General features: G+C 44.8%; 1 protein-coding gene across 16 annotated transcripts in view; it reads left to right on the top strand.

Annotated features, from left to right (window-relative positions):
* The window catches only part of FHOD3 (formin homology 2 domain containing 3), a 428,661-nt gene that overhangs the window by 338,581 nt on the left and 77,104 nt on the right, over window positions 1-12,976 (top strand). For 11 of the 16 annotated variants that reach the window (XM_036009142.1, XM_036009140.1, XM_036009138.1 and 8 more), the window contains 2 exons: window positions 2,768-2,818; window positions 8,731-8,945. In XM_036009142.1, coding sequence (XP_035865035.1) covers window positions 2,768-2,818; window positions 8,731-8,945 — 266 coding nt within the window. The remainder of the gene's footprint in view (window positions 1-2,767; window positions 2,819-8,730; window positions 8,946-12,976) is intronic. The other 5 variants (XM_036009143.1, XM_036009141.1, XM_036009150.1 and 2 more) reach the window with 1 other exon arrangement.

Raw genomic sequence — 12,976 nt, 5'->3', positions numbered from 1 at the left:
TCCAAACACCCTGCGGTGTCAGAGGGAGCGGGGCAGCTTGGGAGGGAGACTTGCGTTCAACATCCCACCTACTCAGTGAAAGTCTACTATTATTTCCTTCCAATAATCACCAGGCTCATACTCAGAGACACCCCACAATCCAGACACATGTACCAAGTGTGCCCTGGAAGAGCTGTAAGAGAAGGCCTCTCCTTTTGGGCTAAAAAGCAGTAAGAGGAATTTCTGAGAGCAGAGAAAAATCTCCTGGTTTTTTCTCCATATTTTTTCCATCTCTCCTACCCCAGCCTCCAAGCAATACTGTTACAGAAGCACAGCAATGGTGGCAGTGTCCAGACCGCTGCTTAAACTCTGAGGGCAGGGGCCCTTCCTCTGACCAGAAGACCTATGACCCCAAGAGCACTAGTCACGTCACCATTTTTCTCTCTGTGTCCTCCTGCTGCGCTGCCCTAGGTGCAGATGGAGCTACTGAAAGTATGCCCCAGAGCAGGAAAAATAAAGCCCAAGCCTTCTGGCTAGAGGACCAGGAGGGGAAAACCTGAGGAAGCCAGGAAATGGTAGGGAAGAGTAGAGAACTCAAGAGAGTACCAATTAGTGCAAGTATTGCCCGGAACCTAAAGAGCATACCACAGACTTGGAGAAGTAAGGACAGGCAGATAGACTGCCACTCAGGTTCCCAGACTGGCCACTGGGTGGTACACACTGGGCTTGAGCTCAATAGCACTAAAAATATTTGAAAACTGAGCTAATATTGGAGCCAATAAAAGAAGATAGAACTTTCAGGCTGAACCTGACGTAGTTATTTGCCTTCTAAAGAAAAACAGAAGAAAACAATCCAGGTTCTTCACAGAATTTAAATAAGATCCAGAGTCTCTTTGCAAAATATTTTAAAATAGACAGAATGCAATCCAAAATGACTTGTCATCCAAAGAGCCAGGACAATCTTAACGCAGAAGGAAAAGACAATCAAAATATAGTAACCACAAAAGGATGTTGTCTTTATCAGACAAAGACTTTAAAGCATTTATTATAAACAGGCTCTGAGAAGTGAGGGCAAATGATTTTGAGACAAATGGAAAGCTAAGTCTCTGCAAAGACATAGAAAATATAAAGAAGAACTAAATAGAAGTACATATGGAACTGGAAAATACAGTGACCAAAGTAAAAATTGCATTGAGTGGACTCTATAGCTGAATGAAGATGAGAAAAGAACCATGGACTTCAAGACAGAACAGTTGAAATTATCCAATATGAAAACTAAAACAAAACATTGAAAAAAAATGAGCAGTTCCTCAGGGACCCTTAGAACAATACCTAGGTGTCTGCCATTCATGTCATTGGAGTCCCAGAATAATAAAACAAGAATGCATATTGCATTGCAATATATACTTAGTCATTGTGCTATAATATATATGTCATATATGGGGTATATATGACATATAACAAAGAGCATATATGATAACCAGGATCTCTCTGAAGACAGGTTGCCTGGGTCTAATCCTCACTCTGTTAATAGATAGACAGACAGATAGATAGATAGATAATAGATAGACAGACATTAAAATAAACCTTGTCCAGGAGGGAATGCTCATCAGCAGGACAGACCACACAACTATTAATTACAATGACAGCAGTTTCTTTCTAAAAGTCTGAGGATATGAATGAAAAATTCAACAAAGGACACAGGGAAAAGCTGTGTAAAGTAGCCCCTGGGGTTACCCAAGTGGCTGACCTTTCGTCACCCATCACACTGATTTAAGTTCTTGACACTCCTTGTGTTTTTTTCTTTGCATGCCACGTAAAAGTTTTTCCTTATCTGCTGTTATTTTTGTGGAATATGTTCTTAAACTTCTTGGTTTATGGAAAACTTTACTTTTAGTATGGGAAGTGTTGAGGATGGATGTTTAAAAGTAATGACAAATTTGAGTCTTTGTTGCTTTTTTCTCCCTCTCCTAACTTGTTTTCGTTGCTCTCACTTACTGCTCCTTTACATCCAGTTACCAGTGCATTGAGGGGTGGAATGCCTACACTACGGTAGGCCCAATGTAGAAAACCACAGTGTCAGAATTCCCCAGTAAAAGAAATGGTTGATCCAGAGGTGACTGATCACAGGCTTAAACCTAGGTTTGTGTTGGAACCTCAGCAGCAGGAACAAAACGTTAAAATTGGACAAAATTGGGCATCTCATGGGTACAGACAAAGGAGGATGCACGAAGCAGGAGCATCCTGCGATCCCCGCAGAGAAGCAGATGGGAGGGATGCAGAGAGTGTCCCTGGCTGCGGGACGGACGCCCAGACTGAGGAGTGCAGCACACAATGGCGAGCACGCGCGGAGCCTCTCCCGCTGGACTCCTGAGGGGGGAGCCGTGGAGCTACCAGAGCTGGACGGACTGTTAATCACCTCGGGAAGCTGTTGCTTGCTTGTCATTGCCGTACTTTATTTATGTATTATTTCACTCTTTAAAAATTTTTTCCCTCTCCCTTTCCCTCATATGCTTGCATTCTTCTTTCCAAAGAGTAATTGGTCATGTCTCTGAGTGCATCCAATAATCCCATGTTTTTGGACTCCTTGTGATTTTATAGAAAATCCATTATACTTAGGACTTTAAAGTACAGACTTTACCCTGGGTTTTTAAAAGTTCAACTACAACCACTTTCCATTTCTGAGGCAATAGTGGGCTTTGATTATGTACTGTTAATAATTTCTTGGCAATTTTATGAGCATATAATTCTGTTCTTGCTATTTTTTTCTTCCTTATATTTCCATTAGCCGAGAGTATTTAGACAAAAGAGAGGAGCAAAGGCAAGCAAGAGAAGAAAGGTTTGTATATCTCTTCTTCCCCATGTAACCAAATGGCACGTGACTTGACACTTCTAACCAAGCATGCAGTGGAGACTGTGTTAATTGAAATATAGTAGCTTTGCTTAAGAGACCTAAGACTTTTGGTAATTGGCATTTTGCAGAATAGAGTATCCTGGTTATCTAAATTTTCCAAGTAAGTACCGGTTTATTAGTTAGTGCCATCGTGGTATGAAATATGTGTCTGTCCCCAGGATTCTTCTGCAAATGAGCACATTAATTTAGTATATTAATATATGGTATGTGTTTGCAATACCCTGCACCACCACTACTGAGCCTGGGTCAGGTGTCTGTCCCTACTGCATGCTTCCAGGTTGCTCATTCAGCCTTCCCGCAACAAATATTTGAGTGCACGTGCAGTGCAGGGCGCTGGCTGGGCTGCCATGCCCACCTGTGACCCTGAATGTGCATGATCACTTACCTGTCTCCCTGCTGAACTGTACTCAGTTCCATGGTGCCAGGAGCCATGCCTGGTTGCCCTTGGTTGTCCCAGTGCCTCCCCCAGTTTTGGGCACATATTAGACACTTAGGAAAGATGTGTGAAATCAATGAGCAAGTGAACTAACAGCTTTGTTTCAAATATTCAAACTGTAAACCAGTTTTTAAAATTTCAGTGGCGATATGCTCTGAATCCTGTTAAAAGACATAAAGTTAATGTATTTGATATCTGATCAATGAACAAAGGAAGGAAACTGTTTTTGGGAAGTGGAACAGCACAAGACAAATTTTTAGCCCCTAGCACTGCAGTTACTCCCTCTACCACCAGATGGGGTTACAGCCTGGAGAGATGGAAAGGCTGATTTTATACCAGAGCCAGTTGGGAACCTAACAATCTCTGATCTAGGCCAATAAAAAAGTGAAGCTAATGTTTTTAGACACCATCAGCTAAATAGATCAAGACAGTCTGAGACATGGAGGAGTGGAGTCTGCCTGTGTCCAATTTAAAAATTAGATGCTTAGGTCAGTCCCATAAACAAAACTAAGGCATTGCTTTAATTCCAGCATGTTCAGTTATTGCCATCCTAATGCCCAGGGTGGCCAGCAAATTTACAGTGAAAGATACCGGTAAAGAGACAAGAAACTCCTGTTTTCTCTAATTCATACCATTGTTTTGACATTGGCAGACAAGACATATACTTGTATTGAAAATGCTCTCATCTTGTGCCCAAGCTTAAGAAGTCCAATATTACCTGTTTTTTGGTTGTTGTTTTTTTGGGGGGAGAGGGGCTTTTCCTCCAGATTTTGCACTTTTTTGAGCTTCTGACAACCTGCCTGTCAGGTAATGTCTGCACAGGGAAGGCTTGGAAGCTCTCGGGGAGACGGAAGGTCTGAACTGGCTCAGGCTGACCTCAAAATTTTCCGAACCACCAAAGGCTTCCTCTTTCGGAATATTATTTACTGTTCTTTTTCCCAAAGCAGAATATCACTTACGCCTGGAAAACTTGTGCAGAGGAGTTTGTCACTCCTCTCCTCTCGCTCTGACCTCAGTCCTCACCTCCAGGCTGGTCATCTGCCTGGGCCTTCTCAGCTGGGGCAGGAGCAGGCACAGGCTCCTCATAGCCTCGCGTGGGGTCTTTCCTTATAGCCCACCCTCCGGGTGCACAGAGGTTTGGGGAGCATTGGGCATCTTCCTCTGGTTCGGACCAGCAACTTTCCTTGGTTAGTTTGCATCATGAATGAGCTGGTGAAGATGGGAGTGAGGAGACGTACTTGCCTCCCTGTCTGGAGAACTACTGGGGGTAAGCCGGGAAAAGATCAAACTTCCAAGTACGGTAGGCTTCGGAAATAGATGAGGAAACTGCTGGAGATCAGAGGTAGAAAGAGGCTGCGAAACAAGGAAAAAGACCCCGTCTATTAACTCTTCATGACAGAGCTGTGCATGTGTGTGGGGTTCCATGTTTCTTACTCTTACTGCAATGACCCAGAAAAAGACAGCCAGAATCAGAGCAGAGAGTTTTTTGAGGTTTGTAGTATCTAGTGTAACAAGATGAATGTCACTTTGCTATTTTGAGATGGATGGGCCATCCAGACACATTTGATTTGATTTTGATTGATTGTACTTCATATCACCTCTTTCCATAATTTCAGGCACACTGTTCTGTTGACATGGTGCAGACTCAGAGTAAGTTTCTGTTGAGCTGATACTTCTAATTGTTTTTTAAATCTTAGAAGAAAGGTTTTATCTGACAATGATTGATTTAAGTGACGTTCATGAATAATTTTTTTTAAGGGAGTAGGAAGGAATGAGATTTGGGCTGGGGGCTTGCTGGGGCAGGGGGCAGGGTGGGAATTAGTCTGAGAGGATGGCAGGGAGCGGAGAGGGAATGCCTACGGCAAGCAGGGCTGTGGGAACGGAGTACAAGGGAAAGGCCGGGACTCAGCCAGGACCTGGAAGTGATGCATGCAGTGGTCATTGAAGCGGGAAGACAGGCCCCTGAGCACTGCTTAACAGGTACAAGGACAGAGGAGAACTTGGAGCCAGATTTGGGGTTAACACAAAAGGGAGTTTCTGAGTAGGAGGGTGGCAGGAAAAGTCATCAGTAAGTAGGATCAGGTTAACCTACAGTCAAGCAGGGTTTCCACAGGGCCCTGTAGAGAGAGACTGGGCCTGAGAACATTCCCTTGGCTGTGGTACCAGCCCTGCTGCCTGTGCCCCTGTGGATGTTGAGTTTATCCCAAAGGCATGTTTGACTGTCTTTCTCATTGACCTGTGAGCTCCCTGATGTGTGTGGGGGGCGGGAGTTTCTTCTTTATTATTAAATCTCTAATACCTCCTGCAATTGTTAGCACATGACAGGCACTCGACAACTGTTCATTAAACAGCGAAAAGATGAATGAATAAGCAAAACATAGGGAAGAAAGTTTTCCCTATCTTTCTTCCAGAGGGAAGAAAAATAGGAATGTTTAGATGAAGGCAGCGAAGGTGAAAAGCCTTTTCTTGGGGCTGTGGATAGGAAACCCAGTGCTTTGCATGCACCAGGCTTCATCAGAGTCTGCGGGTTGGGGCTTATGTCACCACTAGGCAGCAGGGACTTAGGACAGTCATTGCATGGGCTGGTGGGCTTCCTGGATCAAGTATTATTGGGTCCCCAAGTGGTAGCACTGAGAGTCACTGTGTAAGGGAAGGTCATGCTGTTGGTCCAGCCTCCCCTAGGGACAGCTGGAGGTACGCATGGGCCAGGAGAGGTCACCGAATGCCAGGTGGCCCGGCTCTCCCCAGGCACATCAGTCTCCCTCACCACCCAGCCCACTGCCGGTGAACACTCTCACTCCCATTTTAGAAAGAATGAGTGGTTCTTGACCTCTGGGTCTCCCTGCACCTGCCATTTTTTATAGTCTTTAAATGTGGCAAAATATATGTACCATAAAATTTCCCACTTTAATCATTTCTTCAAGTACACAAATCAGTGATGTTCAGTACATCTGCATCGCTGGGCAAGCAGTCCCTAGAAACTTTTCATTTTGTGAAATGAAAAGTTTAAACCCCTTAAACAAGTAAGTCCCCATGTCCCCTCCCCTGAAATTTTGTTTATCACATACCCATCCTTGGGACAATTCAGATTAAAGCTGGGACTTGTCCCTTGCCTCCTGGATCCTCGAGGATGGCATCTGTGAGACTAGGGGTACACAGGAATAGTCTTTGAGTCACATTTACCCAGGCTCTGAGGGAGAAAGCCCCGGAGTCCCCCAGAAAATAGGGTGAACCCTTTGGCTGCTAGCACATGCCTGCCAGCCTAGCTGCCCGCAGGATGGGGCAAGGAGAGGCCAGCACCAGGGCTAGGCCAACCGAAATGAAGGTCATAAATGGGTTGTCCGCCTAGTTTTGCTCCCGTCCCCCCTGCACTCTTCTGATGCTGCTGAGCTCTACTTTCCTGCTCCAGGATCCCAGTCTCCTGGACCATGCAGGTCCCCTTATTTGCATGTCATTCCTTGCCTGTCCCTCTCTCCTGTCACAGAAGGCTTGGACTCAGTGCAGGGATGTCAGTGCCCACAGACCCATCCTGGGTTTGGAGCTGTCTGGCCTTGAGTTCGCCACTGTTTCACTGAATCTATGCCTCCTACAGGCTCCGACCCTCAGGATCACTTTCTTCCAAGATTCCCATCACCTCCGTGCTAGGTGGTTTTTCCTTGCTGGGCAGAATTAAGTTCAGAAATACTTTTCTTTTGTCACCTCTCCTACCTTTTGAGAGGTGATGTCAGCCAGAAGAGCCCAGGGTTCCTAAAGCTTGCTCTCTGGGCGTAGCATCTTCATCCTCCCACTGGGAGGCAGCTGTTCGTGAAGCCAACTGTGGATGTCTGTATCCGTGCGGACCAGCGCACGTCTCGTTTCAGAGATCCAAGGTGTGAGTAAGCTCACTCTCCAGGAAAGTGAAAGAGGGTGCCTTTGCCCCATTGGCACCCTGTGCTTCAGGGGGACCTCTGCAGGTGGGGTGCTGCCCTGCAGGCTCCCACTGCACGCTTTGCTTGTTTCGCGCCAGCCGAAGTGCAAGGTGCCGAGGGAAAGAACAAAGGCGGGTAATCTTCCTGTTCTCAAAAATCCTATTATCTGCTTGTTGAAAACAGATATACACATGTGAAAAGATGACTAAATATGCCAGGCAGGGAATGTAAAATGCCATCTGAGTTGAATGGACTACATATCCGACATGAGTTCAGAGGCAAGGCCAAGATCACTTCCAGCTGCGGTGGTCAAGGCAGGCCTCACAGGGGGAGATGCGAGTCAGAGCCTGGCCTGGAGGGCAGGCCGCCGTCGGACTGGCAGAGAGAAAGGCTGGCGGTGACAGATGTGGGGCAGCCACACCTACCTTAAGGGTGAACGAAGAAATGCATGCTTTTTAAATGTATTTTTAAAGGATTTAATAGGGTCCCCACCACTGTCATCCAGGTGAATTGGGAGTGTCATATGGGGGCTATGATGGGCAGAGCTGAGGGCTTGCCCGCTGGGAGGAACCGAAGCAGTAAATCTGGATGGACGTGAGTCAGGGTCTCGAATAAGCTGTTCCAAAGCTTAGTGGTGGCTAAGATAGTCAGAACCCCGCTACAGCTGGGTTCGTAAATTTATTTCTGAACAAATAATGGTGGGTAAAATTAGCAGACATCTGGAAGAGGCACATATTTCAAAGTTATTTTGGTCTGATCTATAAAGCGCACCACGAGGAATATGATTGGTAGCTGGTCTTAATAAACAGTTAGTGGGTTCTGCCTGCCTGAAATGCAAAACAGATGTATCTTTGTTCTTTTAAACTGACTTTGATGAATAAACTATACGTGACGTCAGGTCCAAGCTATTGGATGTCTGAGTCCGACTCAGAAATATTTCAGTATATAAAAAAGTTTCCATGGTCGACACCGGGAGAACAAAGTGAATTCCAGGCACATTGCTGTTAGCGTTGAGGCAGGTTCAGAAATTCAGGGAGACCTTTCTCCAACACCCCCTTTTGGCATCTGGGAGGCACTGTTTCTCTCTGCCGCACAAGGGCACCTTCCCATTTCACAGCTGTGAGCTGGGAGGGCGTGTGGTTTTCAGCTGTCACTGCCGGGCCTTTTTGATGGTCATTGTTGTCGTTTTGCTTATTTGTACAAATGTTCCCTGAAAGAGCAAACTAGGATTCTGCAGCAGTGATCCAGTATCTGGAGACTGTGTGATGTGGCCATTCCCCCCAATTTGTTTGGTTATGCATGATGCAGGACTTTTAATCATTAGCATCTTGGCTTTGCTGGGTGTTTCTGGCAACTGGGCCCTCCAGCCAGCCCCGCGCTGTGCTCTGTGCATCAGGAAAGCAGCTCACTCTGCAGGTGTTTCGTCCATAAACAAGCATCAGCCACAGGCTCCTCTTTCTTTTTACGGAAACCCTTTGGAATTTAACTTTCAGATACAAATACTTGGAGCAGTTGGCAGCTGAGGCTCACGAGAAGGAACTGAGGAGCCGGAGCGCGAGCGGGGGCAGAGCTGACCTCTCCTTGGACCTGACCTCACCGGCAGCCCCTGCCTCCCCCGCCCCTCGAAGTGCAAGCCCTTCATCTCTGGACACACAAGAGGCTCTCCCAGGAGCATCCTCCTCCCCAGGAACACCTCAGCACCGCCAAGGTGAGTGCTGGGACAAGAGAGGGAAACCGATGGGTTCATTAACACCAGACAGGCTTTCTCTGGGCCGTTGTAACCGTTCCTGGGTTCCAGCTAATACTGTCGGCCAACTAAGCACAAGCTCAGGGGCTGACTGCAACCTGCATTGCCGCAAATAAAATATTGAAGCAAAATTACTTGGAAAGATTGTCGGCGTATGCTCACTGAAAAAGAATACTGAAAATAAGATTTACTTTGACATCTAATCCTAAATCACAGGGTTTTAACTTAGTCCTCTATAATTTGGATATTATTTACTTATTGGATCTGCCCCACAAAGTGGCCACTTTGAAATGTTCTTACCCTAGGAATTGTGGGTCTGGTTTAAATTAAGCTGATGGAGGATAAAATTAATCAGTGCAAGCAAAGAAAAATGTGGACCTAGTACAAATAGGAGTTAAATGTTGAAGAAGAAAAAATTTGAAAATAATAAAGATTACTGGCACGTGGTGTGGGTGGAGGTGCTTGTGTGCAGGCACAGGCTCCCCCTGGAAAAATTCCCTGTCGCCTTAGCTTTATTGGTGGGGCGGGGGGACGGGGAGACAAGGATATTATACACTGCAGCCCTGGAGGACAAGCTGTTTTCCTGATTGCTCTGCGGGTGGTGGGCCCGTTTTCTTTCACGTGAACCTAGAGGATGGTCCTCGGGCACAGGCGACTCCGCAACGTGTGTCGACTCTGCAGCTCGCGCTGCTGGGTTTAGTCGAGTGTTACGGCTTGCAGCCCGACACAGACTTAGCCAACTGAAGAGACACTAAACTTTTAACTCTAGGAGGGCTGACTAAATATGGCTTACAGTTTAATTTAAACAAGGCAGGACTCCATGACCTCAGCAGAGCTGGATGTAGCGGAACAAAATTGGCTGTCCAATTCTTTGCTGGCTCCCCCAGCCTCGGGGCTCATTCTGTGGGAGCAGGCTGGCTGCACCGCTGCTTTCCACCACATCCAGTCTCCTTGGGTCCCCCAGCTGTGGAAGATTGTCCCGGGTAGATGGCTCAGTCGTGGAGGAGTAATGGCACTCTTGAAATACTAAGACTGTGAGAATCAGGAAAAAAGACTGTTCCGTAACAACTCTGTTTTCTAAATCCTGCCTGATATCACTGCTCTAAGTTGTGGTATTTCCAAGGGCAATATGAAAAATATTTTCCTGCAAATGCATATAGCACTTAATCTTGGGCCTTTGAATTCTGATTGTTGTACCTCAGAAGCCTTACTGAATGGTTGTCCCTACTGTGAAGTACAGAGTGGCCCCAAGCTCAGAGGGAGTTGCCAGTATCTGTAAATATTCTTGGTCCTCAAATTTTTTTAATCTACTTGATGTCTGTTTATGGCAAAAAGAGAGTTCCTCAAGCGTTTCGTCCAGAGACAGTCAAACTTGAGGCTGTCCTAGCCAACTAAAAAGAACATTTTAAACTTTAATAAGAACACAGAACATAGCTGAGTATATAGAATATGCATTTGGAGAAAATCAGGTTATTTCAGTATGTTTTCAGAAAGATAAATAGCAAACGTCAGTTGCCTCTGCACAGGAGGAATTGATAGAGACTGGCCAGGTGTTTGATTGAAATCCCACAATCAGTGAGTGATCTCTGCTTCTGAAAAAGGAATAGGGAACTTGAACTTAGACACAGTTACGGATTGATAAAATAGCATTGTCCGATGTTTGCTGTTTTCTGGAAAAGGAAGCAGTGGCTCTTGTGGGCTCTAGAAGAGCTGTCCATCATGTGTTAAGTAATTGTCATCCGAGTGGATAGGGAACAGTGAAGTTTTCTAATGTCCTTGTCCTAATACATGACTGAGTTATACAATTGCAAATTACAACTGTGTGAGAAGAAATGCTATTAGAAAATGGTCTCAGAAAGAACGGCTGAGGCTGTTTTCTGAATGGGGGGGTCTCTGCCCTTTGACAGAAATCTGAGGTTGGTATGACAGAAAGATTTCCCTCAGCCCGGTTTGCTACTGTTATTTAAAACATTCTTTTAGCTTCCAATTAATAGCCCATTCCTTTTACCAGGTTCCATTTTCAAATGCCCAAACTAATTTTTTTCCTTATCCCTAACATTTACAATATCCCAGCATCTGGAGGAAGAATAAAAAATATAATCACACATCCAGATGTTTGTCCTGCACCAAACACCTGGCAGTATGTCCTCCAAATGTGCAGGGGCTCACTCCCTTTTTCATTCTTTCTCCTCATGGAGTCGTATGACAATTATCCACTTCACATTTCTGTCATGCTCTGCCCCTTCCTCCCAGTGCTACTGTTTAATACCTTGTTGTGTATCTGAGTAGGTAGGGGATGCTAATATCCGTGTTTTACAGAGTCTCAAAGAAATGGGAAGGTTTGCTTCAGATCCTCTTGGTTCCCTGCTGGGAGGACAGCCAGTGTTTGGACTCAGCCCAGCCATTTTTCGGGGTGTCATGGTATCCCAGTACTTGGGGTGGTGTTCACATCAATGCCACACCTTCTCCCCCATATCTGCAAAATTGGAGCCTGAATTTCAGAAGTATATTTACATAAAAAGGAAAACAAAATATATTTGTTATTGAATTCTATGTACCTCGGGATGAAAGGTCACTTTCTGGGTTCTTTTGTTGTTAAAACTCCTTACTCAGCTTCTGGAAAAATTTCAATAGCAGAAGATATGAAAATGTCAAAAGCTTCTTTACTTTTTCTCTTAGAAAATTACTTTAAAAGGGGGAAGGGCTAGTGGTAAAATAGCCACAGCATTGTGTGTTGTCTAGTGAGATCTTTGAGCCAAAACCTTCCTAGCTAACTCTGCTGTAACATTTGCATGAATTATTCCACTACCTCCCCTCACCCCTGAGAGTCAGTGCCTGCTTGGATTATTTTCCTGTCTGGTCCTCTAGTGGCTCAAGGCAGATGTTTGTCCCAGTACTGCCTGGTCTTGGTGCTGATGGTCTGAGTACTTTTTCTCTGCACGAAACTACCAGGCTCAAGTGAGGACAAACATATATTTACATGTGTCCTCATTTGCATTGTGTTGTAATTAGCAGAGACAATCTGCCCTGAATGTAGGTAAATGTGGGAGGGCCTATCTTTTTGCTCATTGGTTTAATTACCCTTTCCTTATTTTCACTGAGCTCTGGTGGTACTCGTCTGAATATCTATCTAATAAGTTTATTTCTTTTTATCTAAAAAATAACTCGCAGATGATACCAGAAACAAATAAATTGTTCTTACAAACCAGAGAATGTTCTTCTTGGGATAGAATTCTTTGATATGACTCTCGAGGAGTGAAATCAATACAGCAAGGTAACCTACCGCCCCAGAGGGTGTCAGATCTATTTCATGGAAACAAAGTGGAGAAAACTGCTCTTCATAGAACCAGGTATCCACAGTGGTTTCTGCAGGGTGTCCCAGGGTTGAATTGCCTTTTTTGGAGGCTAGAACTGTGTTCCTTCCTTGCTCCTTGGCTTACACACCTGAGTCCCTCCTGAGGCTAGATGGAGACAGATGACCTTTTCTGCTAGAGGGAAGTTGCCGTCGAGGGTTTATAAGTGTCTTTGACCTACTACTGACACTGTGAAAGTGTATATAGTGGCTGAATTATTTTTCTTATTTTTAGTTTAGTGCTCTACAGGGTTGGGCAAAAGTAGGTTTATAGTTATGAATATGCAAAACTGTTTTATTTATTATTTATTATTGTATTATTTTCCAAATGAATAACTACAAATCTCCTTCCATGCCACCCACATATTGCACATAGAAATATTTTAGAGATGCATTTGCAAATTTTACTATCCTATATTAATTTTATGTCAGGGAAAATGATGTTTAATGGTGATTTTTTTCCCTACCTAAAGTTGGATTCCTAGGTATTTCCACATATCTCTTTGTTTGGCTCTGGAGATAGAAGCCGTGGGCTATATGGCCATGTGCTGCTCACCAGCATCCACCTGGAGGCGTTTAGAGAAATCGTCGACATGGTATACTGATAGTTTCTCTTAGATATTCAAGCATTTAAAGCACT

This window comes from Phyllostomus discolor, chromosome 9 (assembly GCF_004126475.2).
Source record: "Phyllostomus discolor isolate MPI-MPIP mPhyDis1 chromosome 9, mPhyDis1.pri.v3, whole genome shotgun sequence".
In the NCBI taxonomy this organism is placed as follows: Eukaryota; Metazoa; Chordata; class Mammalia; order Chiroptera; family Phyllostomidae; genus Phyllostomus; species Phyllostomus discolor.
Note: the sequence above shows the minus strand (reverse complement) of the source record. Positions and strands in the feature narration are given on the sequence as shown.